Below are 19,211 nucleotides of genomic sequence, written 5' to 3' on the forward strand. Positions count from 1 at the left end.
AGCTGTGACCCCGCAAAGTTGGAACGTGTGGACACCCTCATTCGAGGTGATTGATGGATCACAATCAGACACCTCGCTCCTCATCTAGACGTCTCTGTTGGTAGTGGTAACACACTCGTCCACCAGATGGGGTACTCATAAGTGTGTGTCTTCTGTGTTCCTTGGAAGATTCAAGAAACGGCTGTAGCGTGTTCGTCGCTATAAGAATGCAAACGAACTTGTCCTGTGCTCGCGGGAGGAGCCCACGGAAGTTCATTGGACTGTTCTTCCTCATCCACCCTACTCCCCGTACCGCACATCTCTTTGGCCCCAATGAGGGATGCACTCCGTGAGAAGTCGTACGTGGATGACGGGGATTTATTGATGCAGCAAGACTTCCACTTCGACGTCAACTAATGGAGCGGTAACGTTCAGTCCCAACGAGATGGCGTAAGGCTGTCGCAGTGTTGAAAAATACGATTTTGCAAACAAAAAATTGGGGAATAACATGGTGTATTGGGAATCCTGGATCAAGCTAATCTACTTTCAGAAAAAAAGTGCGGCATTACTTATTGTACGCTCCTCGTACTTCAGTTTGTGTTCACTAAAGTTGGGTAAAAACTATTGTAGTTGTGTAACACGCTATTGATTATCAGAAATTCCCTCGTAAACACCAAACAAAAAACTGTAGCCGGACTGTTGCCGCACAAAGGGCGATTCTGAATGTGGAGGCAGCCACGTCTGCAACAGTGCCTGATGCAGTCCACTGCAGCCGTGGCTTTCGTAACACTGGACACATTCCGACAAAAGAAGAAGAAGAAGAAGAACAGTAGTTCATACGGTGTCGCTGGGCATTTAATATTAAATAAAGCATGCCACATTCTTAGCCTACATTATGTTTTACACGTACACTAGTAACGATAATCTATAATTTGAATCGTCAATGTGTTGAGGAGTTTCTCTTGGTGTTAATGTTTTTGTATATATAAGGTCGTGTGGGTATGTTCTGTGTGTGTGTGTGTGTGTGTGTGTGTCAGAGAGAGAGAGAGAGAGAGAGAGAGAGAGAGAGAGAGAGACAAAGTGAGAGGACTAGATTTTCAAAATTTGATTCCTGTGACTGTACTTACATTTTAGTGCAATGCGTCTTCTTGCAGCAAGTTTCTCCAGGCGCAGTACGAACTGAAGGAGCATCAAATATGGCAGCTGCTTCTCCAAAAGAACTTGAATTTTTCTCCAAACTGAAGGATATACCTTTCATGGAATCAGAAGACATAGCAGACGCCGTTGTATACATGCTGTCCCAACACCCTCGCGTTCAGGTGAGTTACATAAAATATAGACTCGGTACATCTACATCTACATGGATACTCTGCAAATCACATTCAGGTGCCTGGCAGAGGGTTCATCGAACCACCTTCACATTTCTCTATTATTGCAATCTCGTATAGCGCGCGGAAAGAATGAACACCTATATCTTTCCCTACGAGCTCTGATTTCCCTTATTTATCGTGGTGATCGTTCCTCCCTATGTAGGTAGGTGCTAACATAATGTTTTCCCATTCAGAGGAGAATGTTGGTGATTGGAATTTCGTGAGAAGATTCCGTCGCAACGAAAAACGCCGTTCTTTTAATGATTTCCAGTCCAAATCGTGCATCAGTAGTGTGACGCTCTCTCCCATATTTCGCGATAATACAAAACGTACTGCCTTTCTTTGAACTTTTTCGATGTACTCCGTCACTCCTATCTGGTAAGGATCCCACACCGAGCAGCAGTATTCTAAAAGAGGACGGACAAGCGTAGTATAGGCAGTCTCCTAGTAGAGAGCAAATGCGCATTCACACCATGTAGAATGGTTACGTTAAAACAGTTCATTCCACGTATCCTTTTCTAGTTATCTCGGAAATAAAATGATTATATGGTGACTAGCTAGTATTAAGTAATCCAGTAATTTAAAACCAGGACCTTCTTTGGTTTTGCATAACGATTATGATGTGTTTATGGTGCGCGGCAGCGAAGCCTTATGTGTGGGTTGTCTGTAGAGGGTCCAGGTACTCCACATCACGTACTTACTCCTAGACTTGCCACTTTCCTTTGGTCTCTGTTACTAAGCAACGCATTGAATCGGTAGCAAATACCAGAAAACCAAACATATTAACACTCGGGAACTCTAAGGAGTAGCCCTAAAATTCTGTCTAGACGTAATACTAACTGAAGGCAACTGGGATATAGCTCATCAATAGGTGGAAGGCAAGTACATCTACATAGATATTCCGCAAGCCACCGCACAGTGCGTGGCGGAGGGTAAGCAGTAACACTACGCCATTCCTTTCCTGTTCCACTCACAAATAGAGCGAGAGAGAAACAACTGTCTATATGCCTCCTATTGAGCCGTCAAATCTCACATCTTATCTTCGTGTTCCTTACGCGCGATGTATGTTGACGGCAGTAGAATCGTTCGTCAGTAAGCTTCAAATGCCGATTCTCTAAATATTCTCAATATAGTTTCTCGTAAAGAACGTCGTCTTCTCTCCATGGGCTCCCTGTTGAGTTCCCGAAGCATCTTCGTGACAATTGCGTGTTGTTCAAAATCACTGGTAACAAATATAGCAGCCCACCTCTGAATTGCTTCAATGTCTTCCTTCAGTCCGAGCCGGCCGGGATGGCCGAGTGGTTCTAGGCGCTTCAGTCTAGAATCGCGCATCCGCTACGGGCGCAGGTTCGAATCCTCCCTCTGGCATGGGTGTGTGTGATGTCCTTAGGTTAGTTAGGTTTAAGTAGTTCTAAGTTCTAGGGGACTGATAGATGTTAAGTCGCGTAGTGCTCAGAGCCATTTGAACCTTCAATCCGACCTGTTACAGATCCCAAACGCTCCACCAGTACTCAAGAATAGGTCGCACCATCTACTTATACGCGGTCTCCTTTACAGGTGACACTCTCTTTCCTATAATTCTCCCTATAAACGGAAGTCGACCATTCGTATTCCCTACCACAGTTATCACACGCTCATTTCATGTCACTTTGCAACGTGACGCCCAGATATTCAAGCGACTTGACTGTTTCAAGCAGGGCACTAGCAGTATTGTATCCGAACATTAAAAGTGTTTCCATCCTACACATCCTCATTAACTTACATTTTTCCACATTTAGATGATGATGATGTTTGGTTTATGGGGCGCTCAACTGCGCGGTTTTCAGCGTCCGTACAAATTCCCAACCTATGCTCAGTCGCATGTCGCCACTTTCATGAATGGTGATGAAATGGTGAGGATAGCACAAACACCCAGTAGTCTCGAGGCAGGTGAAAATCCCTGACCCGGCCGGGAATCGAACCCGGGAAGCGAGAACGCGACCGCGGGACCACGAGCTGCGGACTCCACATTTAGAGCTAGCTGCCGTTCACCACACTAAGTAGACATTTTGTCTAAGTCTTTTGTATCTTACTATAGTCTTTCAACTTCGACACCTTCCTATACACAACAGAATCATCAGCAAACAACCGCAGATTGCTGCTCACCCTCTCCGCCAAATCATTTGTGTGCATATAGAACAACAGCGGACCTATTACACTTCCCTGGGGCGCTACTGACAATAGCCTTCTCAGACACACTTGTCGTCGGGGACATCATACTGGGTTTCTATTACTTTGTGCCACTCACATATCTGTGAACTTATTCCGCATGCTCGTACCTTCGCTAACAGCTTTCAGTGGGGCACCGTGTCAAACGCCTTCGTGATATCTAAATGCGTGACTTTGACCGTGGGGACTGTGAGTTTGTCCGTTGCGTGAGGGTTCGACTTTCATCACTCAAGCACACACGCTTCCGACTGTATATCATACTTAATTAGACCAAATATACGATGAATTAATATATCTATCATTTCTCCGTAGTTGAAGGCAATGAGCTGGCAACCAGGTACACTGCGCAACAATCCTGACGCACGTGTTACGAAAAACATAACAACATATGTCTACTTGTAAGCGTCTGCTTCCTTGTCCGGTACTTCGCGAGAAGGGCGATCTCGAACGCTCTGAACATCCTCTCGTTTTTGAGGAAGGTAGAGTTGTCCTGAACGACGCTTAGTCTAGTTTTGTTTTAATGAACGATGAGCTACAGAGATTTCGCCCGCTTGGATCGCTCGAGCACAAACCAGGGCCGTGGTTCTGCACCCCCCCGTTAGGTGGTTAATGGAAGAGGTTACCAAGTCCAGCGCGGCTGTTTGCCCCAACCTGAGACGTTTGAAAACTTACCACCCTTTCATACGGCAGTGATGAGTCTTTCTCCTAAAGTGCAATAAATACATGAACTGAATACACATAACCCTCTAATTTCTAGAACAGGGGTTCCCAAACTTTGAGTTACTCTGATGTAACGCTTTCTTTACTTTGAAACTTGATAATACTTAAAAAATGAGAAAAATTTGTTTCATTCAGGTTCATTACGGTATTAAACCATGATTAATATCACAGAAATCGCAATAAAAATTTTCACAACTAAGAAAACTGTCGAAAAAAGCCATGTTATTAACAAATTTTTGCGGCGCATTTATTAACTACCTGAGGAACACACCTGGGAAACCCTGCTCTAGTAGACTACAGATACATTTTTCCGACTCATCTTCGTCACACCGCTGCTTTGTCTGCTGATGCCAATTTTCGTCATTAATGTCGGAGTTGATCAAAAGCACAAGATACCAGACAAAATAAGTATCATGATGATCTATTATTTCGCAAAAGTTTTGATAAGGAGAGGGCCAACAGCCTTGACAAAGTTACTGTAAGTTGTCATTTCACTTAGGCTCTACCAAAAATCTTTACTGTTCATATATCACCATTGCAATTTCGATAGTTTGTCATCATCAGGTGGTCTGAAAGCTATCAGTCGCTCCCCCCCCCCCCCCTCCCCCCAAAAAAAAATAAGACCATAAAGAAAAATGTACAATTACTTACAGAGGGCTATATAGAAATGTACATTGTTCACCCATTCAGTTCTTTGGTGGGCGTTACCAGGAGTATAACGAATGTGGATAACGTTTTACAAATCTGAGAGCAGAATGTACTTGTAGGTAGTCTGAATGTTGTTCGGAAACTGAGAAAACAGGATCGAGACTGATAACCTGAAATTAGGACTTGGTAGGAATTAATGAAGTGAAATGGAAGGGAGGGAACTCTGGCCAGGCGACTGCATGATAGCAATAACAACATCAATGACTGAGAGAACAGGGTTTGGCATGGTCATGAACAGGAAGTTAATAATGTAGCGAGATATTTGGAGTAACCCAGTGACACCATGACTGTTTTCAAGATCGATACGAAGATAATGCACACTACCATTGTTCAAGGGTGCATGTTTATTCTAACAGCTGATGATGATGAAACAGATGGCGAACTTTAGGTAAAAGAGAATCTAAAGTAAAATAGAATCTGCCAGGCACTTAAGGAACCTGCCAAGCACTTAATTGGGAATGGCAGAGTAGTTGTGTAGATGTAATATATTTGATAAACCGTATAAAAGAGAATGAAAATATGATAATGCTGAGAGGTAGTAAAGGTACAGTAGGTAAGCAAATGGAAGACAGAAATACCCTACCCAGAAGTATCAATATTTTGTATCCCATTTTGCCCTTCGTTCTTCCCCTTTTCCTCTTGCCCCTTCACTTTTTTATCGTCTATCACAAAAGAGCGTCCCCAAGGCACCCTTGCCGAGGCCGGACAAACCAACACCATTCACTAATAACGTCAATCGGTATAAACACTGAAAAACTTGATATAAGGGGTTTCAATTGGATACAGAGAAACATTCTTCACACGTCGCAACAGAAGAACAAACAGACATTGAAAGAAATTAGCTGGAATAAATCGTGGTTACACAAAATTTGTTCAATCATTTGTTGGACAACAAGTCACGTAGAGATGCAAATAAGTATCCGGACGATTAGCTAGCTGTCTTGGCTGAGAGGAAAATACAAGAATTAGCAAATAACATGAGAAACCAGCAATACAGGTTACAAAGTACCTATTTTTTCAGAACCTTGATTACAAATGCAAGTAGTATGGTTAAGCCTTGGTTCAGTAAAGCCATGCCTTGTTTTAAGCAAATGAATGACCCGGTAGTCGATATTGTAATGCTACCTGATTTCGATAACGCAAAATGAACTTAAAAAAGTAGCTCATACTTACATAAATGGTGTAACTAGTGAATGGCATGTATAATTAAACATCACTCATTGTGAAAATCATTGGAAAGATCCTGTTGCACCGGATGAAAATACATTCATAGCCATAACGGTCGGTTCTTGATTTGTTCCGATAATATGTAACATATAATATTACTTCATTTTGTAACAACATAGATAAGAAGAATTACTTAACGTTGTACAACCATTTGCAAGGAATGTCATGAGACATCTGTCTCTGTACGTCAACGTATTACTTGAGACAGAGAAAACACGAGTCTCTCACTCAGAGTATATTTAACAATAACTTCCACGTAGTGTTCAGCCTAATAAATGGATCACACAGATGGCCTACTGGAAGACAATACTGTGATCCCGGATTGGCGTGAATGCCACAGTGCTTGGTCGTAAGTTAAAGGTCCGATGCAGCGGCGTAGCGAAACGCTTGTGGGCGTGGCTACGCCGGTGTGGCTTGCTGCTGTTATCGTCTCTTAAACTTGAATTGCGAGGTACCAACCCTGCTTTGACACCTCGTTCTTCAGACAACAACACATATCCTATCTAACTTAACACGGGTGATAACCGCGTCCGGCCATCCTGATTTAGGTTTTCCGTGATTTCCCTCAATCGCTCCAGGCAAATGCCTGGGTGTTTCCTTTCAAAGGGCACTTCCGACTTCCTTCTCCGTCCTTCCCTAATCCGATGAGACCGATGACCTCGCTGTCTGGTCTCCTTCCCCAAACAACCCAACCCCCAAACGTGGGAACGGATAACTTCTGGTATTACTTGTCCAAGTTATTTGAATGATAGTGCATATCGAAAGAACTGAAAATGCGGTATGTCCACGGATGACAGCGCCGACGCCACGTTGCATGGAAACAGGGAGGCCTCGGTAGGTCGCTGGTTGGAGTTGGCACCACATCTGCTCACACAGGTCACCTGATTCCTGTAAATTCCTGGGAGAGGGGTGATGAGCTCTGACGCCACGTCCAATGCCATCCCAGATGTGTTCGATCAGGTTCAGGTCTGGCAAGTTGGAGGGGCCAGCACATCAATTGGAACTCGTCACTGCGTTCCTCGAACTGCTCCTGGATATTTGACATGGTGCATTATCTTGTTTAAAACGCCATGATCGTCGTGAAGGGGTGTACATGGTGAGCAACCAGTGCAAAATACTCCTTACACGTCATGGTGCCTTGCTCGAGCTCCACTGCACCCACGTTAATGTTCCATAGAGCATAATGTAGCCGCCACCAGCTTGCCTCCGTACCGCAGTACAGGTTTCAAGGGGCTGTTCCCCTGGAAGACGACGGATTCTCGCCATCCCATCGACATCATGAAGAAGGTATCGCGATTCATGAGACCACTCAACGCTCTGCCACTGCGCCAACTCCCTGTGCCGATGATCACATGCCCATTTTAGTCGTAGCTGCCGATGTCGTGGTATTAATTCTGAAACATGTGTGCGTTGCCGGCTGCGGTGGCCAATCGTCAGGAGTGTTCGGTTCACTGTGTGTTCATACGCTCTTGTACCCTGCCTAGCATTTAAGTCTGATTTTATCTCCAACACAGTTCGCCGTCTGTCCTGTTTTACCAGAATGTCCAGCCTACGCCGTTCGAAATCTGTAACGAGTGGTTGAAGTGCTTTCACCTTGGTTTCACCACGTGTTGAAGACATTCACCACAGCACTCCTCGAACACCCGACAACTCATGTGGTTTCCGAAATGCTCGTGCCGAGCCATCACAATCTGCCCTCGGTCAGACTCAGATAGATCGCGCGCCTTGCCCATTCTACACACAGACAGCACGCTCACAGATACTGCATGTGCTGTGCATGTGTCTGACTAGCTGTCATTCCTCGCTATGTGACGCTGCGCCGCGCGGAGTGGCCGCGCGGTTTGAGGCGTCCTGTCACAGATTGCGGGGCCCCTACCGCCGGAGGTTCGAGTCCTCCCTCGAGCATGGGCGTGTGTGTTGTTCTTAGCGTAAGGTAGTTTAAGTACTATGTCAGTCTAGGACCGATGACCTCAGCAGTTTGGACCCTCAGAAATTCACACACATTTGAACATTTGTGACGCTGCTATCGCCGGGAGGAGTTTACATCGTCTGTAGGTACATAGTCATGACGTTGTGGTTCATCTGTGTATAGTATGCTGTATAGAACCTGCCACAGGAATTCCTCACGCAGCCACCAACACTAACACTTACCTTATCCGCCGAAAACTTTGCATGCACAGAACGCGGTGTTTGTTACTAGAAATAGGGGAAAATTACCTGAGATCTGAATGAATTCGTTATCTTTATTATGAGCTAGAGTTACACAGATGGACACATAAAGTGGTACTTAGCAATGTATGAATGGAGTGGCGGCAGAAAAAGCACGCCTATGTTATATGCGAGTCTTCAATGAACGACGTAGCAAAATGGAAATGAGGAAGGTCATATCTAATTCAATTGTATTTTGATTTCAAATCAAGCAAGCAGAGGACACACGCCACTTGATGTTCAAGGTATACATCCAACATGTCGGAATCACAAAAACATGAATACGCATGCACCACTTCAATGAAAGCATAGAATGACCAAAATTTAAGGGGGGAATGACGAAATTGAATGAATAACGCTTCTGACTGGATGACCAAACCACTATCCTGTAATGACCTTCAAGCTTACTGAAAGCACAACGACTCGGAAATTTTGTTATACCACACGCCTGAATATTTGCTCACCTTCACAATTCACAGCAAGTTTAATTTTCGAAGTTAGTGAAAATCGGCCGTGGGATGCAAACACCTCGTGAATGAAATGACTGGAATACCTTGCCTAAGAGCAACCACTTCGAATAAAATGAAACGTTCTCACCAACAGCTGCAACCCGGTGCGCCTCCCGCAACATGTGCGTTTCTAAGCTGTCCACGTGCAAGTCCTTTCAATTGCCAGTGCGCTGACAGGCTGAAATCGGAAGCGGTAAAAGGTTATCACGCTTCCTCTGCAATATCTCATAGAAACAACTCAAAGAACATACACGGACACCTGTAGTAGTTACAGAGCAACTTTGCGAAGTATGCGAAAAGACCAGTTCGCGAGTTTCTGAAAGTAGATTATTGAAAAAAACTATTGAGAAATTGAGTGCCCGTTTAACACGTAACTTTCACGCTGTATTAGAATCAAAACCTACATTATATGAAAGAAACCACCTTAGAACAAATAAGTGAGACGTGCGAAGAAAATGATAATCGTAATGGTCAAAGAAACAAAGAGTTCTACTTATTTCAACATAAGTATATGAAATCACACCTGCATCCAGATCCTGAATCACGGGACAACTTGTTCTTCGTATTCTAGTTTACTTTGAGTCCCAGTGAAAGATAAGCGACTTACGTTGGCACTTGTGAAAGCTTAATTTTCAGTCAATTTCTTCGCAGAGAATAACCTATGTATCTTTGATAGGTGCGGTTCTGGAAGCTACAGTCTGGAGCTGAACGACCGCTACGGTCGCAGGTTCGAATCCTGCCTCGGGCATGGATGTGTGTGATGTCGTTAGGTTTAATTCATTCTAGGGTCTAGGCGATTGATGACCTCAGAAGTTAAGTCTCATAGTGCTCTGATAGGATTTCAGTAGCCTTTTTTCTTGTTAGACAAGTGAACATACATAAGAGTCCTTCACACTGCTCTTTCTTTCGCTGGCTTCCATGAAAGTAAAATTTGTTTGCTATTACGTTTAAGCTATATGCTAAAAGTTACCACAATTTTTGCATATTTTGAGTTCACATTCATTCGAATAACCTACGCTATAGTCAATATTTGTGTGCTGGTAACTTCTGTTTCAGATTTATTCTTCCGCTGTGAAGCAAAATTTCGTTAATGTGAGACTACGCGCCATCCGCGTATTCTTACGCGAATCATTAACTTACTCATTCTGTGACCTTGAATCTTATTTGTTTTCAAAACAAAATCGGAAGGTTTATTGCTGTACATTGCGATATATTTCGTCGTATTCTACTGGTATTTTACACGGCCGTGCATCACCCGATGCGTATCAGTAAGTACTATCTGACGTATACACAAAGAATGGTGACCACCCAAAGCCGTGTAACACAGAGTTTGAACAGTAGTCGTAAACAATTCTAACTGGCAGGGAGCGGGTACCAGTGTCACGCTTTGTCATTCACATTTGGTTCAAAAAATGGTTCAAATGTCTCTGGGCACTATGGGACTTAACTTCTGAGGTCATCAGTCCCCTAGAACTTAGAACTACGTAAACCTAACTAACCTAAGGACATTACACACACACACACACACACACACACACACACACACACACACACACGCACACTCACACACACACACACACACACACACACACACACACACACACATACACACACACACACACACACACACACACACACACACACACACACACACACACACACACACATCAATGCCAGAGGCAGGATTCGAACCTGCGACCGTAGCGGTCGCGCATCAGACTGTAGCGCCTAGAACCGCTCGGCCCCTCCTGCCGGCTAACAATTGGTTTCAAATCCGATTAGAATTGCTGCTGAGTGAATGCAGCTCCATTTCCGAGCGACCTTTGAGAATGGACTTACATGCAATGTACATTTTCAATCGGTTACCTCTGAAAAGCACGTTATCATAGCGGCACATGAAGTTGAATATCTTCATCGGACGAAATGTCAGAGGGACTGGATCGTAGCACACTGTATGCGTGTACTTTAGTCCAGTGAGTTACTACACTGCCTCTTTTCAAATGATGCAAGGCGACCAGTGCATTGGAGGGTGTGATCTACATCACGACCTCGCGAAAAAACAGAAATTACTCTGATAAGGCAAATCCTTATGACCACTGTCCACCGCGACGTTGTATGCGGCCTGGTGCTGTTGCGGGCACGTGACACGGTAACAAAGAATGTAAGAGAAGCAGACATGGACGGTGGATCGCCCTAAAGAAGGTGTGGGCTGTAAATGGGGAAATCCAATGAGATAAGCGACTTTATTAGCGAAGGACAGATTATTATTACACAGAGCCTGTGGGCGAGTGTCTCGAAAACGGCGAAGCTGGTCGAATGTTCACGTGCTACTGTCGTGATCATCTGTGGGAAGATGTAGAAGGACAGTGAAACTACCAAAACGCGCTAAGTGGTTGGACGTCCATGACTTTTCACAGAACGTGGGGTTCGGAGGCTTGTTTGGTCTATAAAGTAGGATATATGATGGCCTGCGGCATCTCTGCCAAAGAGGTAGAGTGCTGGTGCACGCATAAGTGTTTTGGAGCCCATCCTTCATCGTACATTGTTGAACGTGCAGCTCCGCAGCAGACTACGCCTAAGTGTACAATTGTTGACCCAACGACATCGTCAGTTACGATTGCAGTGGGCATGGGACCATCGTGATCCAACCATAGGTCAGTGGAAACGTGTCGGCTCTTCGGGGGAGTCACATTTTTACTACACTACGTCACTGGTCGCCTCCACAAACCCCCGTCAATGAGGTGAATGGCGGCTGGAAACGTGCATGGCGCCAGAGACGCAGGCTCGTGGGAGGAGTATTAAGTGGGTATTACGCGATGATCCACCGTGGAAGGTACTGGTCTAGCGCGACAGCCCTCTAGCGGCAGAACGGGTGAAATTAAAAAAAATTGTTGACACATTATCCGCGCGCCAGAATAGAAAGCAGTGTTCTAAACTGCCGTTAATCCGTGCATGCGCACTAGGCAGCGATAACACACATGTGCAGAAGGGGGTACCACAGTGCTTTCTGCTTGTTATTTGGTTATTGTTAGGTGGCTAGTGGCTAATTTACGATTCTTCCTCATTTTTTTCACTCAGTAGTAACGCAGTAGACAATTTTATACTACCTGCTTGTGAAAGCATTTTTTCTATTGATTGCTTCGTATTCTAGCAATGAAATGGTGCAAAGAGGTGTTAAGCGTCTTAATTCAGGCATATAGCGAAGAAAGGTGTAGGTATGACCACGTCGGGAATCGTTTCTTTCTGACTAATATGCATATAACGTTAGATGGTGATTTTCCATTTGTATCGTAATACCGTGCTTAGGAAAGTTCATGTTTGATTTGATTGCTCTCTTGCGCTATTTCAGAAAGCTGCAAAACAGAAGCTGGCAATGATAGGGTACAAAGTGGCCAGAAAATGTAATGTTACAACCAGCCTGCAGCATAACAGGGCTTTTACCGGTATTTTATTCGTGATATGAGCTGGTGTCATCACAAAACTTGTAAGCGTATGATTTAATGTGAGACAGCCTACCACATGACTGTGTCACACTTGTTACTTTCATCTTCTATCATTAGACAGCAGCTTCTCGAAACAGACCATGTCCCTTCTCAAGAAGTTTCGATATTCTTGCGGATCTTCGAGCCTCAGTTCTTTCATAAGCCGTGAATATAATCCCTTCCCATCGTCCCTTCTTCTCAGCCAGTTTCAAAATCAACAAACTCAGGTTTCCCGTTTTCGTCGTCTTTTTACCCTAATCTGAAGGTTTACTTTCACTACCAGGGCAATAGGCCCCCCAAAAAAGTGGGTCCTTCACGTGCAAAATGCTGTATAAATACATATACCCTGAAACTAACTGTTGAATCTGTACTTCAGAACAGTAGTAACCAACATAAAAGAGAGTACCAATACTTAATAAATAATTTTATTAAATAGGAACCTTTGAAACGCCCACTTAGAAAAATTATACATGACTGTGTTTAAACTGACACACAATATTTTTTAGCGCAACGCTATCTGACTTTCAATAATCCCTACAAAAGAATGTCCCTGACTAACATTAACCTATACCTTTCACAAATCACTTACCTCACAAAAATCTTCGTTACTAGAACTACTGCAATACAGCGAGCGCCACTACTGCCAGCTAAATAAAAGATTCAAACTACGGAAGGCACTAACTACTGATAGGGATAGTTAGCAAATGAAAGATTTTGATAGAGAACAAACAATGTATTTACCTTACTAGTGTTCAAAAGTCATAATATATATAGCAGTTCATGACATCCAGTCTTACAAATTTCAAAACTCCGCCATTTCTCTCCCCACATCCACCACTGCTGGTGGCTCACCTCCAACTGCGCAACGCTACCCGCTGTTCACATCCATATGCCCAACACTACAATGGCAGACAACAATGCAAACTAGCCACAGACTGCACACAGCACAGCCAGTGACTTTTCATACGGAGCGCTACGTGGCGTTACCAATAAGATAACCTAAACAGCCTACTTACACCTTGAGCTCACATAAATAATTTGAAGGAATGACATTCCAATATGTCACACAGTCCCTCTTGTGTTTCGTGCTCTAGAACGAACGACTTTATAAGAGATCAGACAGTTCTGTCTGCATTTCGCGCGTTATTACCGCCTACTACACATAGGGCTAGGTATATCCCGCTTGGATGGTGTAATAGGTCTACGTGAACCAGCCTTTATTACAGATATGCACGCCTGGGGCACTGATACGTAGTGTACAGTTTAGGTGTATCGTGTAATAGGGGCTTTATGCTATGGGAGACACACTCCTGTTCTTATATGGGAGCTGTTGTAATCGAAGACACGCTCACAGCTGCAAACCCCCTGCACCCCTTCATTGCTGATGTCTTCCCTGACAGCGATGTCATCTTTCAGCAGTATAATTCGCCATGTCTCGGAGACAGAACCATGCTACAGTGGTTTTAGGGGCATTATAGTGAACTCATGCTGATGTTTTGGCGCCCAAATTCGCCTGTTAATCCTATGGAAACCATCTGGATCGCTATAGGGTGCCATTAGAGTACGCAAATCAGCGACACTTTATTTACTGACCTGTGCATAAACACCTGCTACATACCTCCACAAACCTACCAACAAACGGTCGGATCCATGATACGAAGAACCAGTGACACATTTCGTTCCAAAGACGGACAAACAAGCTCTTAAGCAGGTGGTAACTATATTTTGGCTCATCAGCGTAATTTCACTGCACTTTGAATGACGGAACCGCTGATCATGATGGCTGTGTTCCTTAAGTAATCCCAAAGTAGTGAAGATAAACGTCCATCAAACGGAAAATTTCGGCGTGCCAAAAGAGATAGCTAACAATCACAGGGTATGTTAAGAACCTTCTATTCAATAAAAAGACCTGGCAACTGATTTTTCATCACTGCAGTGGTCGGAGGTATCAATAAAATATTTGTCTTTTCTATTTAGCTGCAGTAGGATACCTAAATTGTTGGGCACCCACACTATCTTACGGCGTTTAACTGTTGTCGCTAAGTCTTTTTTATACAATGTCTTGTCTGGAAGGTAAATAGTTTTCCATGGACGAAGGGCTAATACGGTCGTGAGATTGGGAACACGCTTTATCGCACAAAATATCTGCAGCAAAAATTGTTTGTAGAGCGGATTCCACTGATAGAGGGATGAATAGAGTGTAAACGAAGTTATTTTAAAAATCTGGAGTTGTATTGCAAAATGTTTGCTAATGACATCTAATGTTACTGAGAGTGCGGCGATATCTCTACTCAAAAAAACAATTTATTCCATATTAAAATGAAGTGATGTACCTCAATTATTTGCAAGCTCTTACCTGTAACGTGTCAATTCTTGTTGCAGGTGCACGATGTAATTGTGATGCCAACCGGCCAACCATTCTAAGGAAAAGTGAGATCGTGTATCCCTCTGCTAACGATTGTGTGGCGTTCAGTATTTCTTTAATACATATACTGATGAGTGAACAGTAATACTATGGTACAGTTGTATAGTTGGAAATGTTTTACATAATAAACAGTGTCTTGTTAATTGGTGTATCTGTTTCTTATTTTTTATAGCTAGAAATTTTTTTCAATAAAACACTCTAAATGATACTACATTTGGCCGGCCGGGGTGGCCGTGCGGTTCTAGGCGCTACAGTCTGGAACCGCGTGACCGCTAGGGTCGCAGGCTCGAATCCTGCCTCGGGCATGGATGTGTGTGATGTCCTTAGGTTAGTTAGGTTTAAGTAGTTCTAAGTTCTAGGGTAATATGACCTTAGAAATTAAGTCTCATAGTGCTCAGAACGATTTGAACCATTTGATACTACATTTCACAATGTTCGTTAAGGACAAGCGATTTTTAACGTTGTAGTTGATGACGTATGTCATTCAGCTTGGTTCCTAGGAAAGAGGACGTAGGTAATCGATGAATTCCGTGCATCGTTCACAATATATTAAACTTTCGTTCTCTCTGTGGCGAAGTTTATAAGGTTGCTGACAGCTAGTTCACCAGTAGCCCCAAGAAAGTTATTATACTACATTGATTTATAAAACAACAACTCAGATCACTAAAATTACTGGTTTCATGTTTTGGCGAAGTGCTTGGATCTCGACGATGACCGCAGGTCAACGACTTGCAAGTTCTCGTAATATTTCCTCCTATCAGAGCGCTCAGCATCATGCCCCAACAGTTCGCTGTTTGACAAACTGCCACAACCATTATTCATTTCACTTCCAATTCCTTGTCTGGCTTTCTTCCTTGGTGAGTTTGGGTCCTGAAACCTGGTTCTGACGCTCTTACTTCGCACTTCAACGCACAAGATAACAAAACCAAAGACGCAAACACAAAAACAGACACAGGCACACACACACACACACACACACACACACACACAACGATGCTAACGAAATACACATACTGCGTACACAACACTAACTAAACGCCACTCCGTCATTTCCACAAGATACAGTCCAGCGTCACATATACATTTATAATAATCACAGAGATTGTCTTACATTGTGTGAAACCGAATTTCTGAACGATGCAATTGAGCGTTGTGACTGGGTCATCTGAGTCATGATAATAATTTAACGCAGGTAGCATAGTAGTTAGCATATAAGCCTGACGTGATGAGGGTTGTAGGTTCAGATTTCCACAAACGCAGTGAAACCTTTGACAGGGCCAGAAATGGCTAGCGAACAGGTTAACAGAGTAAGCAGAAAATTTACTTGAGTTATATTTCGCCAAGCGAAGACACATCACAAACAATCCGGCAAGAAACAGAGTCCATCTATCTGAGTGTTAGCAAGGAAGAGACTCTCTGCACTAAATCTCAAACAATGGAGTCGGGGCCGCAGTTGTGTGGCATCACCACAGCAGCAAAGTGGCTCGAAGTTGAGTGGTTGCCGCCAGCCTTCCTATACTGCAGCAGCAGAGGGCGCTTGTAGTACTGAGCTGAAGAAGAGGTGGCTCAGCAGGTACGCACCATTGGCTCCGCTAGATCCTGCTCGACTACTATCATCATCTGACAGAAATTACAATTTGGTTCCCAAATTGAAGACGCTGGTGGGGTGGTTTCGATACATGGTACCAAAACCCTATCAGCATTGCCTGATATAAGTCGATACTTATGTTACTTGGTAATCACCCAAAAGTCTCTTTTCAAGACACCGTGTAATCGGCAAAACTCACATACCTAAGAATAACTTCTTTTTCTCCCATAACTGTAATACCTTTTCCAAATTTCTCGTTGGTTTCCTCTAGAGCTTGCTCAGTATACAGATTGAGTAAAACAATGGGTAAGTTACAATCTCAACTCGCATCACTGCTCAGCTATCACCTCCAATCATGTTCTACGACTCTTATAAACACAATTTGCTTTCTGTATAAGTTGCAGATAACCTTTCTCTCCCTACCCCAGGAATGAATCGGCCCCTACTCCTTAAGTTGAGACCGAGCTTTCCAGGTTCCTTTTTGTTTTATAGCAAATGAACTAGATGGAAATCGCCTACCATATAATCCCATAAAGATTTTCTCCATCCTACCTGAAGCTCACCTGGTATTTCATTAAAAACGCTGTACAGTGGGGTGAATTGAGAACAGTCCAATGCACTCTTTGGAGTAGACAATGAAACATAAAAAAAGGATCTTGTACTTTCCAAGATTCACCAACTATGTACAGCCAAGACGTCAGGATTCATTTCTTACACACACATACTAAGAAACAATATTCTCCCAACAAAAAAGATTTAAAGTGGCTGGAAATGCTTTCTACAATGGATCCATAGGGTGACTGTAGCCGTGTTACTCGTTTAAGGAGAAGTCTTCAACGATCCACTAATATTTAATATCGACGCAATTTCTGTGTTAAATCGCCAATGTGACAATACAAGGGATACAGACAACTGTCAGTAGAGAATCGAAAAAGAGAAACTTGACTCTCAAGAGGAGATCCATATGTTGACAGTAGAAGCGTTACTCGCTTCTGGAGAAGTCTTCATGTATCGTTTAGTATATATAGCGACGCAATTTCTGTGTTAATTCGTCAACGTGAGGTTGCGAGGGATACAGTAATCTGGCAGTGGTACATCGGAAAAAAGACATTTGACTCAAAAGAGGAGCCGTGTTACTCGTTTAAATAGAAGTCTTCAACGATCCATTAATATTTAATATCGACGCAATTTCTGTGATAAATCGCCGATGTATGAATTCAAGCGATACAGTAAACTGGCAATAATGCATTGAAAGAAAGACACTCGTTTCCCTACAGGAAATCCATACATTCACACCAAACGTGTTACTCGCTTCTGGAGAAGTCTTCATGCATCCTTTAGTATATAATATCGACGCAATTTCTGTGTTAATTCGACAATGTGAGGTTGCGAGGGATACAGTAATCTGTCAGTGGTGCATTGTAAAAAAGACACATGACTCAAAAGAAAAGATCCATAGGATGACATTAGCCATGTTACTCGCTTAAGGAGAAGTCTTCATGTATCGTTTAGTATATATAGCGACGCAATTTCTGTGTTAATTCGTCAACGTGAGGTTGCGAGGGATACAGTAATCTGGCAGTGGTACATCGGAAAAAAGACATTTGACTCAAAAGAGGAGCCGTGTTACTCGTTTAAATAGAAGTCTTCAACGATCCATTAATATTTAATATCGACGCAATTTCTGTGATAAATCGCCGATGTATGAATTCAAGCGATACAGTAAACTGGCAATAATGCATTGAAAGAAAGACACTCGTTTCCCTACAGGAAATCCATACATTCACACCAAACGTGTTACTCGCTTCTGGAGAAGTCTTCATGCATCCTTTAGTATATAATATCGACGCAATTTCTGTGTTAATTCGACAATGTGAGGTTGCGAGGGATACAGTAATCTGTCAGTGGTGCATTGTAAAAAAGACACATGACTCAAAAGAAAAGATCCATAGGATGACATTAGCCATGTTACTCGCTTAAGGAGAAGTCTTCAACGATCCACTATTATTTAATATCGACACAATTTCTGTGATAAATCGGCAATGTATGAATTCAAGGGATTCAGTAAACTGGCAATAGGGCATCGAAAAAAAGACACTTGACTCCCAAGAGTAAATCCAACCGTTGACACTCGATGCGTTACTCGCTTCGGAGAACTCTTCATGTATCCTTTAGTGTATAATAGCGACGCAAATTCTGTGTTAATTCGACAATGTGAAGTTGTCAGAGATACAGAAAGCAGGCAGTGATGCATCGGAAAATGATAGTGGGCTCACAGGAAGATATCAGTAGATTGATGATAGCAGCCGTACACGCTCAGCAGAAGTCTTCATGCATTCTTTCGTATTTAATAGCTGTGCAATTTCTGCGTTAATTCGTCAATGTGAGGATGCGAGGGGTACAGTAATCTGGCAGTGGTGCATCGGAAAAGAGACACTTGACTCAAAAGAGAAGATCAATATGAAACGTCCCCTTAGAAAAATTATACATGACTGTGCTTAAACTGACACACAATATTTTTTGCGCAACGCAATCTGACTTTCAATAATCCCTACAAGAGAATTACCTCGACTAAATTAACCTATACGTTTCACAAATCACTTACCTCACAAAAATCTTCATTACTCGAACTACTGCAATACAGCGAGCGCCACTACTGCCAGCTAAATAAAAGATTCAAACTACTGAGGGCACTAACTACTGATAGGCATAGTTAGCGAATGAAAGATTTTGATAGAGAACAAACAATGTATTTACCTTAATAGTGTTCAAAAGTCATAGTATATA

The 19,211-nt window shown here is 43.0% G+C and overlaps 1 protein-coding gene across 3 annotated transcripts in view; it reads left to right on the forward strand.

The window, feature by feature from the left end:
- Positions 1 to 19,211, forward strand: part of LOC126336364 (dehydrogenase/reductase SDR family member 11-like) — a 477,124-nt gene that overhangs the window by 178,584 nt on the left and 279,329 nt on the right. The window contains exons 5-6 of one of the 3 annotated variants that reach the window (XM_049999968.1): positions 1,134 to 1,298; positions 14,794 to 14,985. The exons of the other annotated variants lie outside the window; for them this stretch is intronic. Of the exons in view, the coding sequence (XP_049855925.1) occupies positions 1,134 to 1,298; positions 14,794 to 14,835 (207 nt within the window). The 3' untranslated portion in view covers positions 14,836 to 14,985. Of the gene's footprint in view, positions 1 to 1,133; positions 1,299 to 14,793; positions 14,986 to 19,211 lie in introns of those variants that run through there. 3 annotated transcript variants of the gene reach the window in all.

This window comes from Schistocerca gregaria, chromosome 2 (assembly GCF_023897955.1).
Source record: "Schistocerca gregaria isolate iqSchGreg1 chromosome 2, iqSchGreg1.2, whole genome shotgun sequence".
In the NCBI taxonomy this organism is placed as follows: Eukaryota; Metazoa; Arthropoda; class Insecta; order Orthoptera; family Acrididae; genus Schistocerca; species Schistocerca gregaria.